At 39.4% G+C, this 17,044-nt stretch overlaps 1 protein-coding gene across 2 annotated transcripts in view; it reads left to right on the forward strand.

Moving 5' to 3' along the window:
* The window catches only part of LOC124186301, a 111,626-nt gene continuing 94,582 nt past the window's right edge, over window positions 1-17,044 (forward strand). For both annotated transcript variants that reach the window (XM_046577865.1, XM_046577866.1), the window contains exon 1: window positions 1-313. In XM_046577865.1, the coding sequence (XP_046433821.1) occupies window positions 253-313 (61 nt within the window). In that variant the 5' untranslated portion in view covers window positions 1-252. The remainder of the gene's footprint in view (window positions 314-17,044) is intronic.

Consider the following 17,044-nt stretch of genomic DNA (forward strand, 5'->3'; position numbering starts at 1 on the left):
AGTGGCTTTAGTGCACCGCGCGCTAGCCACCAGGTTGAAACGGACGTTCCGCAGAGCGCTTTTTCGGTCTTGGATTCGTCGGGAGTTTGGAAGAGCGGACGAAGTTTAGGTTGGCGACATATTTGTCCATCACCTGCCGCTGATAAAAAGTGCGAAAAATAAGAATAGAAAATTTTTATCGCGAGTTTGTGTGATTGTCAAAGTGCAGATATCGTCCGGTTGTTTTGAGTGATACGATTGATCGTCGAAGACATGTGGAAACTCGATTGGAGGATCGTCCTTTGCGTTATCCTCGTCGCCTCGCAAGTCAAAGGTCTGTCTTTCATTCGGAATTTTTGAATATTACGTCGTTTGAGAAAAGTGGAAAGAAAACGAAGCGGAACTTGGTGGAGAGATTTTTTGTTTTCTTTCATTTTTCGCGATGATTTCACGATATTTCGAGCTTGCGCGATGGCTGGAAATTTTGTAAAGCTACTTTTCTGCGGATCAAATTGTCTCGTCTTGATTTCTCGAATTAGAACAGACCGCAAGAACGACTTGATGGTTCACGAAAGCTTCATATTCTTTCGGCTTTCATTACGGCGAGGAAAAACCGCGAGGTTCGAGCTTTTTATTCCGGTTAGAAAAATGAATTAACAAAATTAAAGTCGTTCAGGGCTGTCATTGAAAAACCCTCAGCGTTGTCTTTGAGTCGGGTTTTTTTTTCCGACAAGGGAATTGAGACGATTTTTGAGGGTGGGGGGAAACAGGCGTGCGTTGTCTGAATATAGAATCGGATATTTCGATGTGCATCCATTTGCTTTAGTTTGGATGCCATTAGCTCCCCACTCGACGATATAACAACGTCCTCGTCTATATTTAACTTGTATTAAAAACATCGGCTCTGGTCTCTGGAACTCGGCTCGACTCGCGACGCCTGCGGCTCAAGGGCTGAAAACGAGAGCTTTCAGTGGACTAGAGCTTTCAGCGAAGTTTATGCCAGAGGCCGATGCGAGGATGAATTGAACCTCAAAAAGTAAAATTAAGCAGCCCCGTAGCTAGTGAGCAAGAAAAATTGTTAGTTTTTTTTTTTCCAAACAGGCTTAAAAGTTTCATTTAGGTACAAAAATACGCCTGATAAACTTTGAGCTCTTAATATTAACATTAAGAGGTCGCGCATCGTAATTTTTCATTTTTCGTAGGAATAAAATTGATAAAAATGGGTTTTACTCCTGATTTTTATAACTAGCTAACGATGCGTCGTACAAAAAATTCATGAACATCTTTATTGTAGACAATTGATCGCTCCTTAAACGAAAGTTCTAAACATTTTCTTATAAATTCATTCATTTACAAGATATTTAATTAAATAAATTCAACTTTTACCTTGAATAATTTTCGAACAAGTGAATTGACCAGAAAGTAATAACAAACTTTTTATGAAGAACGTTCAATTATCTACAAAAATGTGCTTCCAAATTTTCTGCACGACGCATCTTTAGCTAGTTATAAAAATCAGAACGAGCAGAATCCGTTTTTATCCATGTCATTCTTACCGAAAATAGAAAAGTGCGGCAAGCAGCATCCTAATTATAATATTAAAAGCTCAAATTTAAACGGACGTATTTTTATACTCAATTATGGAACTTTTGAACCTGTTGAGATGACTAAAAAAATTTTTTTTCTCGGTCTTTTCCCACACTCTAATATACATATATTATTTTTGTGGAAGAAAAGATTGTCCAACACCCGGATTAAACTCTAAAAGAATAGTTCGCTGTGACTCGAGCTTCGGAAATGATCGCTTTGATGGCTCCGGATTATCAGATCGGACGATGATGCTTTGAAACTAGGAATATGGGCGCGTAAGCCGGATCACACTAATTTCAGTGCTAAATCAGATAAACCGCTTCTTCCAATTTCATTGCTCGTTTCCTCGCTGTTTCGAAAGTCTGAATCGCTTTTAATTCCGCAACATGCGTAAACATTTGACGGTGATAAACTCGTTTCCGACCCTGTCGCGTAATTAAGCGAGAACAGTAACTTACACAATATCATGTGTTTAAGTAATAACTGGTTGAATGAAAACAAATTAATCAACTTGTAGCTATTGCGGGTGAAATTAGGTATCTGCATTTTGGACAAAAAAAAAAAATTAATATTCATCTAACGCAGAAAAGCACAGAATAGTTATGTCGTATTTTTCTTTCTCTTTAAAACAAGACAATTACCGGCGTTACTGACAATTTAATTTCACTGATTTTTTAATACATAGATATAGATAAACCTTAGCATGGATGACGTAAGAAATTTAACACCAAGTTTTTGAAAACGAGTTTATCTGCTGTACACGTCATCAAAATTGAGGAGGAAAATTAAAAAAGCCTGTAATTTGCGTGTTTTTTTTTCTTTCTCATTTTAAAAGTGAACATTTATTTAGAAAACATCAACCTTGGTATACAAACACTTTCTGAAGAAATTGTTTTTTTTTTTTTCAAACAAAGACACGTACAGTCTTTTTAATTTTTTTTACTAGTAATTACGTATTCAAAATCATCTGTGAACAGCGCAGGACAGGTAATTAGGGGTGAAAAATCGGTGAGGGGATGAATTTAACCGTACAATGTTAAGTAAAATGGTAGAAAAGCACGAAAAGCCCGATGCTCGTTCGCATCTGATTGGATCGTCAACCATCCTAACGAAATTTGCCGCCGGAACGCGTTTCTGAAATCGCGGACTTCGATTCCGCGGAAAGACGGTAAAACCTGAGAAACTGCGGACGAATTCGCCTCGAGTAATTGACCTTTCACGGATATTTAGCCGGACTTTTAACGCTCCGAGCTTATACGGTTGCTCGTAAAGAGCTTCCTGCCTCTGGTTTACGATCCTTCGACCCAGACCCGCGGAATCCACACGTCTCACCCAGATGCAAGCCATGTCAGGATACCCATCGTCGATCGTTAGAGGCAGTAAAACATGCCGATCTGATGCGGACGCGTGGTGATCAAGATGCAGAGTGATACCGAAACAGAAGGGTCGCAATAATTCGAGGTGAAAAGTGCCGGAGCTTTTTGCAAAGAAGCACAGAATCGATGTGACAATGATGCCTAACTCTGAAATCCGCTTCTTTTCACGATTCGAATATTAATTCATTGCAGGTTTTGTTTTTATTTCATGAGAGGTCGAAGTAATCATTTAGTAACTAAAATTACTGGGCACTATATTTTAGAACAGTGTTTATGTCGAGGGAAACAGTATGTGGTGAAAACTGATTGTATCTGATGATTCCCATAAAAAATTTTAACTTGAAAAACAGATTTTAGATGATAAAGTCATGGAAATTGCTTTGGTTATCATGTAGAACCATTTTTCCCCCAAAAAAAAAAATAAAAACTTGCTGTGGTAAGATTAAAGATACATCGTTAGTCCAATCATACTCGACAAGGAATTGTTATCTTCGGAAAAGCTGCCATAAAAAATACAGTGTAATCGTCCGGTCATCATAATGATAAAAATTTAAACAAATGAACCATTATTCGGTACACTACTCATCGGTAAATGAAATTCGAGCAAATGACTGTATACTCAAATGAAATCGACGTTTCTGTCAAAGAGAACAAATGGAATTGGACTAGCGGTGTAGCTTTAACCTTACGACAATCGATCGATCGTCCGAAATGTGGTTTGAGTTGTTTAGACGGCATCACGAAGCTTCCAAAGGTCCCAAAATTTACCATTGTCATCCTATCGTACTTCGGTAATTCGATCCAACATGTTGGCTGCAGACTCGAAGCTTCGCTAAGGAGCAAAACTCGCGTCTATCCTAATCAGAGTTGGAATTGCGAAGTGGTCTGTATACGTGGGCATGAGCCTGGAAAGGAAAGCTGGCTTGCGCCGCGACCGCGGAAGAGATTGTTCGCGGTTCTTCGGGCGAGAGGTTATATAAATCAGCGAGATAGATGCGATCCGATAAAACGTGAACGATTGATTCATTGGGGCACATCGGTGAATTTCCGCAGCCGTAGACTCACAGCTCAAGACGATCCGAAGCCACGCGCCCAGCCGCTCACCCTTGCTAAATAACGGCCCGTTTAATGCGCGGGATCGACCGAAGCTCTTCCACCAGCTTTCGTTCACCCCAAGAGCGAAGTGCCCCCCCAAACTCGACGGAAAAACACTGTCCGTAGTCCGAGGACTCGAAGGACCCTTTCGCTACGGTAAACCGAATTTCACTCGAAACCGGCGACCCGCTACGAAGGTCGACCCAAATTTTCGGGAGTTGTCTTCTTGCCCGTTTCACCGGGCGGTTGGAAGCCTCTGTCATCCTCGCCGACGGTGGATGATCCTTCAATTTTAAGGTCTAATCTTTCCTCTCTGACATCTCGCCGAAAGAATCGTCCATCAACATTGGTTTCGATGAAAACTCTCACTCTGTAATCATGACCTTCGAAACACTGACCGACTTCCTCGGGATGCAGGAGTGGAAACTTGAAGTGACTTTTATCCTGGCTTCACTGCAAGCTCCCAATCAGCCAATGGATAACTTGTCAAGGACTTTCGTAACTATTTATCTGAGAAAAAATGGTCTTCTCATAACTTTTAGTATCTTCTTACAGAGGTTGATTCGTTCGCTATCGGAGGGTCTGTACGATCGTTACATTCTTTCGGAACTGGTTTGTTAAACTTGATTTTTGAATCACCTAAGATGTTATCAATCGCTGATAGACAACGGAGATTCTCGTTCCAAGAAGTGGAAATTAAACTCGAGTTTTAGAAGACCGACCTCAAGAGTAAAGACCGATGGCTTTCCTTCCGGCAGAGACGATAAACGGTGAAGTTTCCCAATTTGCGGGTTGATCTTATTTTATAAATTCGGAATATTCCCTCTCGCAAAAGCGGTTAACGACTTTCGCAGCACGCGCAGAGTGGCTGGGGGTTAATTATTTCAAACTAAACGGCGAGCCGGGTGGGATGGTCTAATCGATGTGATTCCGGTCCGCAGCGGGCGATGATAGGATATGATTTTCAATTTACGGTCCGGGTCGGAATGCCGTTCAAAAGTCGTTCCGCCCCGCCTCGGAAGCTTGGAAACTATCGATCAGGGCATCAAGGAGTCGATTGAGTACTCCAGGCTGTTAACGAGCCTTTCGTCCCGTCCCGTTCCGTTCCGTTCCATTCCGTTCCGATCCCGGGGGTACGTGGCTTCCCTGGGAGATGGAAAATTGAAAATTTTCAATAATGAGAAACGAGAGCCGAAAGACGAAGAAGCGGATCGCGAGATTGCCGGCGAACATCGAGCGAAAAAGCTCCGGGAGGAGGTCACCCATCATCATTCTACGACGTCAAGTGACGCTGCCTGCTGCTTGAGTGGGCCTCGTCCTTCTCTTGCGCTCCCAATTGTGGATAATTGAATCTGACAGGGCCTCGATTGATCGCGCGATCATCTCGAGAATCAGCCAAGCCGGACCCCAAAGGTGGGAGGCGTTCGATCAGGCCGGAAAGTCCGCGAGTGGACCGATCCAAGCGTCAATTATGTTTTACGTCAGCTTCGTGGGATGTTTTTTTTCTTGTGACTACTGTGTTTTCGAATGTCCTGAATCCAAAAATCACTTCCGTTTCCCTCCATCACGTACGGCATTTTTGTAAAACACAAAGTGAAATGTACTTAAAATTCCGTGTTCATTCTTCTCGCCTATGAAACCTTTTCTTATTCTCTTTTGATACTTCTCACTTTTGCGTAGGATTTTTAAAATCAAGAATATGATACCAGATTTCGAATGAAACGGGTGTTTCACTCTGAATAAAACTCCAAACACGATTTGGAAGAAAAAACCCGACTTGATGGAATTTTTTGAGTAGGTACTCGTCCCAGTTTCATTGAGTAAAAATCTGTAAGAAACGGTATAAAAAATCTGTGCAATTTTTTTAACGCCAGCCGTACTTGAACCGAAATTTCGAACTGCGTTCCGGATTCCCTTGGCGTCAAAACGTGACACGACGTCATTCCGCAAGACAGGATGAAACATACGTTCAGAGAATACTTTTTATACCGTAACACCGGGTCTCTGTTGGCCCGACAACTGGACTCGGCCCAGTTATGAATTCACGCGTGAATTCACGCCCACTGTGAAACGGGAGTCTGAATTACGTGTCAAGTGACACGAAATTTTCGTCCGATCTGCAGAGTGCGTTTAATAATTATTACGACAGAGAATGTTTTTAAACCACCGCGTCGAACGAGCAATGAATGTCGCGGAGCGAAAAACCGAATTCACGTCACCGGAAACGGGACGTAATTAATTTTTATGGTTAGACTGTTTAACTTCGATTCTATGCATCGTTATTTCGTTTAAATTTCAATTAATTGCTCCGCGTGTTTACCGCCGGGGTATAATAAATATATGTACAGCTGTTCGGTGTTCGTGAAAAGTGATTGAACAATCCGACAGTTTATACATACGCGAAAAGCAAACACGGTACTATATGCAGAGCGGTGTGTACGCTTATTGATTTTATAATTGAACGAATATCGCCGTTTCATTTACATCCTCGTATCGAACTCGCGATGCCATTCGTAAATCGAATTCAATCGCTATCGGCGTTTAAAGCCCCCCCTCCCCTCTATCATCAAACCCCTACGGCTTGTGTCCGCAAAACTCGCATGTTGATCGAACATCAACAGCTGAGTCCTTGGATTTTTTAGTGTCCCCATAACTCGCGGTGAATAATATTTTTTCAACGCAATATCAATACCGCGCATCTCTTTTTCGAATATCGATACATGGATGATTCTCAATTTTCTTTTACTCCCTTGCTAACAAAACATTGTTTCATTGTTCGACAAAAGGGAGATGAACAAAAACAAAAAAACAAAATTGCGAATAAACAAATTTGTTCATGCGTTTTGAATTCGAGGCAACGGAAGCGAAAAGGACGATGAAAATAATAACGTATTTCAATAAAAAATATCCGGTATAATAACCGCTTGAATAAACCTACACTGAGTTCAATGCGGGTCGTAGAATAGTTCGTCGGATATTTTTGCGGACTGGGATTCGTGGGTGAAACGTTTCCCTTGCTGCACCGCGTGAAAATCCCGTGCAGAATATTACGCGAAGTGAGTTAAACCGACGTAATCGCGAAGCTCGTTGAATTGTAAATCGAGAAAAATCCGAAAGGTGGAAATCGGAATATTTACCCCTAATAATCACCACCGTGTTCACCGATCATTATTACCGCCCCCATCAACGGCGACGGTTCGCGATCAGCCGCAGACGTGGAAAAACCGACGGCCGACGGTTTTGTGCTATTATAAAGATTATTCCTCCCACATTGGAAGCTCGCCAAAATTCACTTCGGATATTATGTGGGTTACACTCGCTTTCGGCCTCTGAGATATTCGCGATGCCTTCCCTCGCCCGGTGTTCTCAATTTTTTATTCTAGATCCGGATCTCCTTGTTTCTTCCCCCCCTCTCCCCCCCCCCCCTCTCCCGCCCCTCCCCCGCTACCCTTTTCCTTATAGTTGTTTGATGTTTGACCCGACGTAACGCTCGAATAAATTCACCCGCGGAGAATTCGACTCGCGAATCGTTTCTCGAGCCTTTTGCGACCCTTATCCTGGGACCGTGAATCCTTCCAGGGGTGAGACCCTTAACGTTTCGAGTGGTTGACTCAATTTACCCCTTTTTCTTACGTACCGGGGACGCGGATGAAGGAGTCGGAGCGGGAAGGCATGGATTTTTGGAAACGGGGAAATTTTTTATTTTTTGTTTATTTATTTATTTTTTTTTCCATCTTCTGTCAGCTTCCGTCACTTTGAAGGATGTAAGAAACGTTGTGGTTTAAGTCGAAAATCACTTTTTAAACAATTTCAAAGAATTTTTTCATTTTTCTAACATCTAGAGTTCGAAAAACAGCTTTTTAGAAAAAAACGGTTTGATAATAGAATTTGAAACTTGAATGAAATATTTCCATTCCCCGTTGTATTTGAATTTCCGGTTCTACCGGAAACTAATCGATTCTCGTTGATATATACCGACAAACGTATACTTTTTTCTCCTTATTAATTTTCTAAATAAACGAATATGTTTTTTCGAGATTTTATACTTCTGAAAAAAAAAATATCAAGAATTTTGTGTTTTTCAGAATGTAATTTTTTTCTTCTTCTTTGAAAAAATTTTAAATCGCCCGCCAGATTCCAAGTGTAAAATTTTTTACTCCCGCGTAAATTTTGTCGGATAGACCGACGTGTTCCTTTTCACGGTGATGAAAATTATGGCAAAAAAAAAAAAAAAATATTTTTTCGGCTTATTTTTATTCGCCGTTACATAAGAGTATTTCAATATTCCTTGAATTGATGATCGTGAAATTGACGTGAAATGGGGAAGCCTGAGGATTCGACGAATCGATCGAACTTTGGGTAACTCAAGATTACGGATCTGATTCCTCAGCCACGGAATATTTCTGATCGATAAAATTGAGGAAAAAAGCTCGTCTCAAACATAACTGTTGAAAATGTACGAGTTCGAGATAATTTCATCTCAAAATAATTCGAGAATCGACTTTGCTCAATCCGCGTCAAAGCTCTGTCGAACGGTTATGCTGCAAATGAGATGTATCGAATGTATCGAATACGTTGAGATTCTCGTTGTTACATGCGAACGTGACATCAGCCTCGGGCCGTAGTTCGAGAAGCGCCTTCCTGTATCCGTCAAGCTCTCTTTCTCTCTTTTGAAACCGTGTCAGTTTTCTACAGAATCAAAGTGCCCGCAGCGTATCTGCCTCAGCTAAAAATAATACCAACTCCGTAAACACTGTTGGTTTCATCGGGAGTTACATTTATACAATTACATGTAAGTATAAGCATTTATGTCGGAATAAACATTGTATCGGCATTTTTGTGGCGTATTTTTTCATTCGCTGGTATAAAGAGGAAAGATTGAAAAAAAAAAAAAAAAGAAAAAATAACGTATATACACCGGTTAAAACAACGCGGCAAATTGCGTTACACTTGAAATTTCTATTTGGATTGATCATCGCGAAACAATGCGCGAGAGCTGCCGCAATTTTTTTCCTCTATTTCGGCATTTCATTTTATTTTCGCTACATTCGCTGCTGTTGAAAAAAAAAAAAAAAGAAAAAGGTTCAATTAAAATTAACCATTGTTTAACGAAAAACCGAGTGATGATATATTTTTTTTTTCATTCCACTCGCTTTATCCCCCTTCGCCTTTTTACGGAAGTCGTTTCAATTTGCAACCGTATCAGCAGCCTGCAATTCAATCAAATATCACAAAAGGATGTCGTGAAAATTTTTCGCATGATATTCAAGTGTGCGAAATTCGAGGTTAAAAAAGGAGAGAGAGAGAGAGAGAGGGAAAAAAACAAACAAACAAGCAAACAAGCAAACCGAAAAACGGTGAACAAATTAACGTGTAAAGTCGGAAATAAAAAATCAAAGAGAAAAAATAATCGACGAGTGTCTCAAAAAAAAATTTCAACGAGAAATAAAATTTCACACTTTTGCAGGATAACTTTAATTTTGTCACGTGATCTGCAGGATACCGGTCGGCTACAAAGAGAGATATAAAGATTGAAATATATTCTCATGCATCCGGCTTTACGGATGAAACGGAAATGAAAGAGTTCTCGAAGCATTTCCTGACACACCCTTGCAAAAAGTCAAAGTCACTGAGTTATTATTCCGAAGAATGAGAAAAGTCTCTTATCACTTCGAGAAGCTTCCATATTGTTTTCCAATCCGTGCAGCCGAGGATTGAAGGAGTTGTTATATCCCTTTGATTTACCCGAACCCGGAAGGCAAGTATCAGGTTGCCCTTCGAGCCAAGGATCGAGACTCTGCGAGATCCAACAGCCCGATTATTAATTTTAAGGGTCTGTCTTGTCGTCCGTTCCGCGATCCCGACACACGGAAGTGGGTGAAAAAATTTCAGCAAGGAATAATCAGCGCGACAGAAATAAACAGCTCATCGCTTTCACCGCCTAAGGGTCAAGGTTTTAATCATGAAACCCGAAGCTGTGTTCCAGATTTTCGCCTCCTCCTCGTTATCGGGAAAAATTAATAACACAAATTAACGAAAACTTGGTCACTTCAAAAGCGCGATGAAAAAAAAACACCCTTGCAGCCTGAATAAAAGCACTGATTGTGAGAGAAATTTTTATTTCCGGTTACCGCTCAGTCATTAACTATTTTCATTTTTTATCACAATTGAAAAATACAGTTCTAGGTAGAAAAGGAAAATTAGTTTTCTAGCCGTTACCGGAAATTCTAGTATCCGTTACTACTCTTTCACATTACGATCACTGTTGATATATTTTCTTGTGACTGTTGCGAGAATTTAACGCTTGTGCAAGAATAAATTGACGTTAAGGCCTTGTTTATCTAAAAAGGTTTACGCCTACCTCGTTTTTCGTAATTCCAACAATATTCAAACGGTTTTTTCAACGGTACGTGTTTTACTCAATTTTTCTAGTTACCGTAACAAATGAAATTTTTCTCAGTGAGGAATCGAAATCGTTGTGGTGAAAAAAAATGAAGCACCTATAAAGTGACGAAAAACGTGAGAACGATCTTAGAGGACGATAAGAAGATCAATTCTGATCATGTGAGCTTTGATCAAGGATGAAATACTGACGAAAAAATGTTTCTCATTCCTCATTTCTCATTTCCCTTCTGGTTTTACGGAGCTCTGACGCATCTGTCGTTCTTTGCCGGGTGCATCGTCTCAAATTTCAATTAAAATCGAGGCTGCAGCTGACGAAGCCTCGACGCGTGATACGTGGAAATGCAGCAAGCCCCGATTAACCCTTGGGGTATCAGTGCCACGTTGGGTCCTTTGAAACCGGAACCTGCGATTTCGCGCCTACGAACAGGCTTCAACGTCCGGTGTTCGGTGTTCTTGGGAGTGTGACGTTTTCCCGTAGCGTCGTGCCTTTTATTACGGGATCCCCTCGGCACGTTCGCCCCTATCATTAAGCGTATTGTACAAATGTGCGGCCCGCGTATGCTCGCGCAGCTCTCCGATGCCGACCGTAACAAAAGTGTAATTAAGTTTTCAAACTCACCGACTCACCGCAAACGGCCAGCTCGAAGCACGCGGGAAGAATAACGCTGTTCGCTGCCTGTGAAAAATAATAAAAACCATCGATTTACACGCATAATATGTGCTCGAGTCAAGACCATTGATTCAAGACGCGAGAAGAAAATTTTTATTTTTCATAACCAGATATTGTATAAACTGCTGGCCAAAAGTTTCGGCACATCGGTCGAAATTTCTTGATGCACTAAAAGTTGGATAACGGTTTGAAAAATAAAGATAATGAAACGTTTCAAACGGCGTTTTGAAGGAAACAAATTTACCTTGATTTTGCTTCTTTGGATATTTTTGTACTATGGTTTTTATTTTTTTCATTTATTTATTTTATTTTATTTTTTTTTTTTTTTTTCTGTACCCGGTACGTATTTTTGAACATAGCCATTTTTCGGCTATTTTTTAACCGCTGGAAATTAACTCCGAATGTTAGAGAAAAAAATTTCTTCGGTTTTTTCTGTGATAAACGTAAGAAGGATATAAAAACCTACGTTTTCGTCTTTTTAAAAGTTTCGTACAATTTTTATTTCGCCCCGATATTACATTTTTGTCCAATAAAAGACATGTTTTAGAGAATAAAACGGAGTTAAAAAGTTGTCTAGATTCACAGCGGAGTAGCTTGAATGTCTTCAGAATTTAAAAACATCATAAATTTGTATTCCGCAAAAGTTTGATTATCTTTATTTTTGAGTCCGCCGTTTAACTTTTAGTATGGCAAAAAATTTCGACCGTTGTACCCAAACTTTTGACCGGCACTGTAATATATACATCGTTTTTCTTCTCCCTGAATTGTTTCATGCGATAAGAAGATTGGTCGATTGGAATAAGACGGGTTTAAATCGAATGACTTTTTTGTGCTCGAGGTATTCCTTGTGTAAGATCCATGTCTCTTTAGAATAAAACAACGAATGGATATTGTCTTAAACGGATGTATACACATTCACTTCTGAAAACGTAAATCTTTCTCTCGGTTCTCGGTATTTTTTTACCACTGTTCCACTGAGAAAAAAGTATATTGATTTGAAGCTAGTGTGTCTGAATTTTTCAATGAATAAATTTTTCAGACTATTTCAATACTGTACTTACAATTATATTGAATCAGAAGCTTGCTCTGATAATTTGTCATTTTTCTTATTAATAATATAATTATTTACAAAAAAAGAAAGGAGAATAAAATTTCGTACGATCGAATTATTCAAGATTGAAGTCTCATCCTCCGAAATTCAATTATTTTTTCAAGCTGTTCCAACGTTTTTGATCTCGAACAAGAACGATTATTCTGATCATATTTTAAATTGTCGAGCATGTCAAAAGTCTATAAAACTAAGCCGGGAAAATTTGTTTGAATGAAATGATGAATTTGAAATGCATGGAATGATCGATGATGACTGTGTGTATAAAAAATCTGCATACTTCAAGCTTTTCTTTCCTAAACATTCTGACGATATTTCATGGTAACCAGACACGTGATAAAATATAAGGTGCTGTCATAAAAATAACCTAAAACGATTGAAAAAAAGTCAGAGTTTTATAATATCGAAGCCGATTACGATTCACGCTGAGAAAAAAATCGTTATTATGCGAATTCGTAACCGTCTGAAATTCCGTAAATCGTAATAAGACAAAATACACTCATATTTAAAAATCAAGGTTCCATAAAAATAAAATTATGAAATTAAAAAAATAGCCACTCTTTCCACAAGGTTTCGTTAAAATAACTTTACTAACTTCAACCTCGTGAAGTTTTCTCTTCGATATCTGTGTATGCATTTCAAGCCAAGCTTGTTGCAAATGATGAAGAAACTTGTTCACCGCTTATATATATATATATATATACCAAATGCTCGACTATTCTCATACGGATGGCTCGACATTACAGTATGGGAGTCAAGCTATGAGGTCTAAGCCGAATTGGATCGAGTTATATCGTTCAAATATTCAACTAACAGCACTTACGCGTCTCCATCCACGCGTGTACTCGAGCGTATGAATGCACGAGGAGAATATTTCATGATCTCCACATGTGTGCCTCTGTGAGTGGATATTACAGTAACACGAGTGTTCATTATCTAAATATATTACGGTGGAGGAACATGAGTGGCATGAATGGGCCGCGCATGGTGCAGCATAAAAAGAGAGAGAGAGAGAGAGAGTGAGAGAGAGGTCCTCGTCACCGGCAACGTCCGGTCGGATATTTTGTTACGCGCATTGCCTCAGACAATGGATATATGGCCAGCTGGCTAACCTCGTGTCTTTCATTATCTGCATGGTGTTCATTTTTTCAGTTCCTCCGATGCAGGGTTTTGTCCAAAATTCACTACGCCTGCTGTGAAAAATATCCGACGGCGTATGTGAAACAGTCGGTACACTCTTGATATTTGAATATGGGATTTGACTCGACGCATGACGCGATGAATTTGAAATTTGAGGGATTATTTTTTTTTTTTTTTCACGCGAATGAATTTAGAGGCTTGGAAAATCCCTGATGCGATCAATCAATTCCCTCGTCAAGGGCTGAAATCGTAGAATTTTTAGAACAATCAATTTTATTAATTATCGAGTCGTTTTGGTAAAACTGAGATACGATTGTAGATTTATTAGGCGATAATTCTATTCTTCGCTTGTCAATTTTTAATAGGGTGAAGTTAGTAACGCAACTTTAGTAGTGTCGGAAATTTAGTAAACCATGAAAAAAAAAAAAATGAAATAAAATAAGGATAACACATGCTGTTATTTTGAAAAGCCAGGTCCTTGAAAGTCGTTCGAAAATTGAGTAATAATGATATTTTTTTCATTGCGTTTCGTTACGCTCAACGTTACTAAATTCAGCCTCCCAATTGTCATCTTTCGTTCTAACCGTATTTTCCGAAGTATAAAACACCGAATACTTATTTATTCGAATCGTCTTTCCATCGAAAAAACAAACGCACCTGAAAATCGCGAAGAAAACAGTTTGATATAAAAGTACAAAAAGAGCGAAACAAGTATCGAAGAGAAAATTCCATCAGCGCGGGAGTAGCAGAAAGAGTTCTAAACTGATTACTTTTGGTTTCCGGTTGAGCTGGAGCGGCGGGATATTATTTATTTGTTTGTATCGTTGGTCAATAAGACACGGCTGTGTTCTGTGTACAGAAAGGGTTCGGGAATGGAATCGGAGCGGCAGTGAAGCGTCGTATAACATTGATCGGTTCATGAATTAAGGAGCAGGAGGAAACGGAAGGCTGAGAAGAGGGAAAAACGAAGTAGAATAAAAAGAAGAGGAAAACGGACGGGGGCGGATCGGTTTCGACCATATGGCGCCGATCCTCCAGGAATTCGCGTGCTTCATCGTCTGTGCAGGGGATAAATATTTCCCCGAGAGATGAGAAGGTACACCCATCACATCGAAGTAGCGAGTGGTACGGATGGGGGAAAAACAGAAATGTTGAATAATCCACGCATTACGGGCGGCTTATTGCGTCAGGACTGTGCGGGGGATGATCGGCGTGAAATGAACGGGACATCGTCCCGTGACCTACGATTCGGTTATAAATATTCAATCATCCGCGCCGTCGGATTCGAGCTAACGGCCGGAAGTCGCGACTCCGATGGTGGTGAGGATAAGGGAAGGAGAAAAAGAAGAAGGAAAAAGATTACGATCGGAACAAAAGCGAGGAAGGAAAGAGCAAATCGTGGACGCGGACGATGATCCCCTTAATAATAACACCCCTGATCCTGTTCACTTATTCATTCATTCATTTATTTATCCCAGGCGGCTGGACGGATCGGGAAAATTGCGGGGAAAATAAGGACGGGGATCGCTGACCGCTGCTCGTTTGCTGAATAATTCCGTTTCAACGGAACGGGGATAAAGAGAAGAAAAGCTTTTCCGATTACCTTTGCGCTTTGCAAATATCGTAACGGTTGTCTGTTGCAAGGAATGTTTCGTTAACGCAAGAAAAATAAAGAAATAAACGATTTATTATTAAGCATACAAGGTTCAAACTGTGAGGAAAATTATTTACACACACAGTTGTAAATTCAATATCAGTCAATTTTATTTTATTATCCATTTCGAGTGAATCGTTTCTTTTTTAGGTAAACTGTATGCATATTTTCTCTTTGTTTAACAAATGAAAAAATCAGAGGTGTTTAACATTGTATAAATAAAATTGTAAATATTGACTATTTTTAATAATTCATTCGTCTATTCATTCATTCGTAATATTAAAATACGCTTTTTCTATACGTAAATTTTCGATTGCAAATTTAATTCGACAATTTTTTCGTGACCAGTCTTTTCTTTAAACAATAACAGTTTTTTGTTTTCACATGGCTTTCACTCTTCGAATCTTTATTGTTGTCCAAGCACAGCTGGTTCCGTAATATTTTTATTTTATTTTTTTTTTGTGAAAAAGTAGGTAGATATTTTAATGACGAGTCTTGTCAAGCCATTGTGTCACGTTTTCATCACGTTCAGTTATTTTCCGTAGGTGGGTTCTCGCTTTTGAATGTTATAAATTTGTTAAACTTGTTATGTTTTCATTCATATACTGAGAGAAATTTCATTCGATACAGCAACTAGAAGAATTCGGTAAAACAGTTATCGTTAAAAAAAACTGATTGAATATTGTTGGAATCACGAAAAACGAGGTACGCCTAACCATTTTGCGCTATTGTCGATCCTTTTTTGGTAATCGCAACGCAAAATCAGTTTGTGAGGTTTACTCTACTTTTTTAGTTAAACAAGGCTTTAACGTCAATTTATTCTTGCACAAGCATTGAATTTTCCCAACAGTTACAAGAAAATATAGTAACGTATAATAGACTCACCAGTAACAGCTAGAAAACTAATTTTCATTTTCTACCTAGAACTATATTTTTCGATTGTGGTAGAAAATGAAAATAGTTAAGGCCCGAGCGGTAACTTGAACTAAATTTTTTTCTCAGTGCAGTTTCAGAAAAAAATATTGAAGCTATGAATCTGATGAATAGTATAATTACGCGACTTTGAGCAGGTCGAGAACGTGATTTTTCATCGATTTAAGTTTCGTGGCTAAAAGTATATCGTTCGTTATCATCGACTCGATTTGTTTAAACCAGTAGATATATTTAGTCCAGCTTTTCAACCACCCGTGACATATCGTACAATATGCACAAATTTCACGCGGTGGAAATATTGGGGAAAATGAAGTTATTTCCCGGATGAATAATTTCGATGGTAGAAACGTTAACTGCAGGTAGAAATGCATTAACGCGTTTTCCGCTGGCCGAATTAACCGACGGATTTCACGTTTCGACGTTACGCGCTTTAAGCGTCTATTTAACAGCGAATAATACGCCACGTATGACCACCCACGTGGCAGAAGTGCTTCAATGCGTAAATTCTCGTTTTGTGATTCTGACCGTATTACAGTAATTCGCGTGGACATTAGGTACCTAAAACTAGTCACGATTCGGTCCGAAAGAGAGAGATAGAGATAGAGAGAGAGAGAGAGAGATTTGTTTCTGATCATTCGCCCGTCGCGGGTCGTTTGAGCTCGGGCTGACCCGAAAGTTCTGGCACTTCCGCTTTTACGGGCAAAAGTATTCCCTGAGGTATAAGCACTGACAAATTTTTTTTTCCCTCAAAATCGTACAACGATCTGTTCTAATTTGCGTGCCAAATTTCTTAAAAATTAAATCTTTCGAAGAAAATTCTTTTCCCGGCGGTAAGTTAAGTCTGTTTTTGGATGGAAAATTAATGTGAAAAACATCAGAACATTTGAATTGATCGGTAGAAAATTGAGAAAAAAGCTAGCCCTTTTAATGGAAGCGTTTTTTCTGTTTTGGTTTTCTTCAAGTTATTCAGTTGTCGGATGGAAAATAAATTTGGAGCAGTGAAAAGCATGAAAAAGACTTACTTTGATCAGTAGAAAATTGTCAATAAACGAACTGGCCCTTTTATTGGAAGAGTTCCTGATAAATGCGCGTTT

This window comes from Neodiprion fabricii, chromosome 7 (genome assembly GCF_021155785.1).
Source record: "Neodiprion fabricii isolate iyNeoFabr1 chromosome 7, iyNeoFabr1.1, whole genome shotgun sequence".
Classification (NCBI taxonomy): Eukaryota; Metazoa; Arthropoda; class Insecta; order Hymenoptera; family Diprionidae; genus Neodiprion; species Neodiprion fabricii.